This window comes from Pseudomyrmex gracilis, unplaced genomic scaffold (genome assembly GCF_002006095.1).
Source record: "Pseudomyrmex gracilis isolate BER0280 unplaced genomic scaffold, ASM200609v1 scaffold_18, whole genome shotgun sequence".
NCBI classification, from domain to species: Eukaryota; Metazoa; Arthropoda; class Insecta; order Hymenoptera; family Formicidae; genus Pseudomyrmex; species Pseudomyrmex gracilis.
In genome coordinates this window covers 761,542-765,364 of record NW_018020602.1, presented here as the reverse complement: position 1 = coordinate 765,364, position 3,823 = coordinate 761,542, and the positions used below count along the sequence as shown (strand labels likewise).

The 3,823-nt window shown below is 34.5% G+C and overlaps 2 protein-coding genes and 1 long non-coding RNA gene across 7 annotated transcripts in view; 1 reads left to right on the top strand and 2 right to left on the bottom strand.

Annotated features, from left to right (window-relative positions):
- Positions 1-762, bottom strand: LOC109851622. The gene is made up of 3 exons (XR_002249921.1): positions 382-762; positions 85-177; positions 1-13 (listed from the first exon to the last, which is right to left on the bottom strand). It is a non-coding gene; the product is annotated as an uncharacterized LOC109851622 (long non-coding RNA).
- Positions 763-1,383: 621 nt separating this feature from the next.
- Positions 1,384-3,418, bottom strand: LOC109864230. Of its 4 annotated transcripts, none has more exons than XM_020445249.1 (3): positions 3,006-3,418; positions 1,798-2,906; positions 1,384-1,715 (listed from the first exon to the last, which is right to left on the bottom strand). In XM_020445249.1, exons 2-3 carry the CDS (start codon positions 2,771-2,773, stop codon positions 1,708-1,710), a joined length of 984 nt encoding a protein of 327 aa, XP_020300838.1. In that variant the 5' UTR covers positions 2,774-2,906; positions 3,006-3,418; the 3' UTR covers positions 1,384-1,707. The 4 variants fall into 4 exon arrangements, with proteins under 4 accessions (XP_020300838.1, XP_020300836.1, XP_020300837.1 ...); XM_020445247.1 differs by having other exon boundaries at positions 1,384-2,906; positions 3,006-3,135; positions 3,218-3,417; XM_020445248.1 differs by having other exon boundaries at positions 1,384-2,906; positions 3,006-3,105; positions 3,218-3,417.
- Positions 3,419-3,559: 141 nt separating this feature from the next.
- Positions 3,560-3,823, top strand: part of LOC109864199 (zinc finger protein 567-like) — a 3,540-nt gene continuing 3,276 nt past the window's right edge. The window contains exon 1 of one of the 2 annotated variants that reach the window (XM_020445188.1): positions 3,560-3,823. This exon is cut by the window's right edge and continues 292 nt beyond it. The gene's annotated coding sequence lies outside the window, so the exon portion shown is untranslated. The other variant, XM_020445189.1, reaches the window with a different exon arrangement.

Sequence of the window (3,823 nt, the reverse complement as noted above, 5' to 3'; positions counted from 1 at the left end):
AAGCCCTTCAGACCTAAATATAAATACACGTAGTTTTTTCAGGTTTTTCGTAAGAGACAGTTATCACACTATAACATTGTTTACCATTGGCTACGATTTTCATCATAGTTTCGGTGGCTTCTCCAAGACATTTTAATACTTTTGGATCTGACTTATGACAAAGTGTAATATTGCTAGCTGTAAAGTGACGAAGAAAAATCAAGTGAAAAGCAACACGTCGCTTGCTGCAAATCTAATAAAGTCGCGCGTTTGATTTTATGATGATTCTCGATTTTTTCTTTAATGCAAATTTCGACGAATTTAATTAAAGTGAAAGTAGCAAACAACTGGCTTCAGTGCGACACAAGAAGTGTTAATAGTAATTGTTTATATAATACTCACGTAATTCCAGCGTCGTGGTGATTACAACGACTGTTAAGAGAATAATTATTGTCTTCATTATCACCAAATTTTATTTTTCTAATAATGACTTATGTAACTTTGAGAAAAAAAGACGTTTTCACTCGAAAATGATCGGATACAGACTGAAGAAGAATATGCAAAGCAGTTTATTTAAATGTTTTCTCCTACTATGAATGACTTGTTATTGACCGTTTGACAAACCGAAAAGCGAAACTACATTATTCATAAGATTTATTTTTTCGTTGAAAACTACAGAGATCAAGTTTTTAAATGTATGATTTCTAAATGCGCTACAAGTGTACAAGATTTTGTTGATGTTCAGAGAAATAAAAAAGATAATAACTCAAAGGGAACAGATTAATATATTTTGTTTAAATTCACGGTGAAAGAAGAAGCAAGAAAAAAGTAGTCTATAGTTTCTGTGCTATTTTTTTATGCTATTTGAGACTTGACACACTAAATTTAATTATTACAAACCGACAAATCTAACAAATAATCAAAATAAATCTCTGATAGTTTCCAACTAAGAGAAATAATGCAACTTGTAGTGTTGAATGTATATATGCAAAATAGTTTTAAATATAAAGTAATTTGCATCTCGTACTTATATAAAAAATCCTTTTATTCTTTTGAAAAAATTATTGTGAAAACAACTTTAATCAAAATTAGAAGTCGAAACATTTTAACATCTGCGCAATATATACCAAACGTTTCTTTCATAAAATTAATATTAAAAATAATTCACTACGTTAATGTAAATGTAATGAACTTATTAGAATATATTAAAACCGGTTTTTTAAAAACAAGTTTATAAAATGTCAAGGAAATAACACACATAGTATATGCCAAAGTAATACATATTTATAAAATAAAATCACACGTGGCTACAAACAGTAAATAGATATATTAATCAACGTATATTAAATACTAGTCAAAAGTATATTTTATGTTAAATACATGTAAATATCATACTATTTTTATTACTTCCTTTACAAAATAAACTTTTTCAAGGTACAATTGTAACTTACACACACACATTCCTTCCCACACAGATATGTAGATACACTCCAGAGACAAAAAAGAGAAAATAGTAAGTATCGAAACAAATACGCATGTACATACACATGACAAAAATGTCAAAATTTTATCGTATCAAGTTTTTTTTTTGATATTTCAAAGCCAAACTATCTACCGGCAATTTGATTTTCACAGCTCCAAGATCAATGGCGTGGCCGGTGAGAGGACAATTTGTTTGGCACTGTTTAAGTCTATAATGTGAATTGTAAATGTCCTTCTCCTGTCGTATCACGTGTCTGGGAAAGTAATGGATACGTTTCTTCTGTGTTGTTACACATGGCGGCATCGTCACGACCAAGTCACGTCTNTGAATCTTACCTACTGGTTCCGGGAACAATCGATCATTGAGAAAATACTGTTCCAATGATCCAGACGATCTAGATGATGCCAAAGTGTGACTCGAGCCGTGTGTCTCGAAATAATATTGCTCTCGAAATCTTCGCAGATCCTGCACCTTCCGATCCACGAATTTATCGTCGCACTTTAAACATCGATAATTTTCCTTAAAACGTTCCGGAACATCAATGGTGTGTAATTGATCTTCAACTCTTTTTGCAATATGTTCCACATCACCTTGATTGCGGATCATCTTTGCACATAAACAGTCTTGTTTACGGTTGTTTTTTCGAATAGATGACTTTGACAACAAACTTTTGCTCAATTCCGATACTTGTCTTCTGGATTTAATAGTTTTCCGTAATGTTGATTTTACCAGGTTCTGCGAAGATACTTGTGAAGTTCTCACGCTCGAAGCGCAAACAGTATTGTCATGATCGGATTCGCTCACTAATGAATTTGCAGGCGTTTTCGGTGATATTCGCGATTTTTGCTTCGCATCGACATGCTTGCGCTCATTTGGCATTGCTGTCTTCCCATNCCAAATGTCTTGCATTCTTCTTCCATTTGCCATAAATCTGTGATAACTAAACGATCGTGGACACATTCGCAGACAATTTCTTTGACTTCCTGACTGTAACTCACAAATCTTATTCTGTACTCTAAGAAGAAATTGGGATTTGGGTATGTAGTTAATTCTTTGAATTTGTCTGAATGTTTCGCAGCTAATCGGTGGAACTAACATTTCGTCAGTTTCTTTGACAAAAGAAGTAGACTCGGATTGACTTGTGCAATGGCAAGACGATGCGCATTTCTGTGGGAGTTTCGATAATCTTTGGCACATTTTTTTCATCTCGGAATAACAATAACAATCTTTCACTGGCTTTCTACATGTCATTTCCATGCATTGATCTCCGAAGACTTTGGATGCTAATGTCAATTTTCCAGAAGATATCATATTTGACTGAGACACAAATGTAAAATCAGTACATATAAAACAGCATTGGATTTGTCATCACATAATTTTCTGCAAGTAGCATTTCTTTTTATGACATTGCCTCTTTTGACTTTAATAACAATTGATGAAAAATCTGCAAAAGAGATATTATAAGTAAATTAAAAGAGATGTATGGTCTATATAAATACTTTTTATCTATTTACACTTACTACATATAACGTGTGTTACTTACTACATATATATATGTGTAAACGCAATTTATTCACTTCTCTCAGTATATCAAATTTGTAAATGTTTGTAAACGCAACTGTGACGCTTCAGGATGGCAACATCTTGAGAATTACGTTTTTAAGAATCAATTTCTGTTTTGAGAGTTTGATTACATCGAAAAATATACAGAAAAATCTGCATGTGACATTTAAATTCAAGTAACAAAAAATATACTTTGGAAGAGAGTTGTTTTTCGTTTTTCTGACGATTCGATACACATATTAATTACTCGATGTTGGCAACTCTGCGTGTGTTGTCAAAACGGCGGCTATCTTCTTCTTCTTCTTTGCACTTATGGCCCCGTGCCCCTACGGCGGCTATCGTTGGTCATGTCAGAGAGAAGCTTGAAAGCGATCGGTGCATAGCATAGAATAGAACCGCACGCTGTGGACATAGCGCATCGACAAGTCGCTCGTGGACATGGCTGCGTAGTTTCAATGTGCACCACCTCGTGGATTATGCGCTAGTTTACGGAGCTAAAAAGTGAGTTACACATTTCTCTTATTGGGCCTGATCGCTTTCAAGCTCCTCTCTGGTCATGTAAAACAGCCATGATGTCTTTTTACATCATGTGAACAGCCAATAATGGACAGTTTGGCGGACAATAGTGCAGCAAGTTGTGTTTAGTTGCGTGAGTACGTAGCGTATATATGTCGCGCAATCTTCACGTAATCAAATAAACTGTGCTGTGCGCGTTCAGCGCGTCAATGTATCACGCGACAGTACGTCGCAGGTGACACACGATTCATTTGTGAAGCACGATATGCAACCGACCTGACC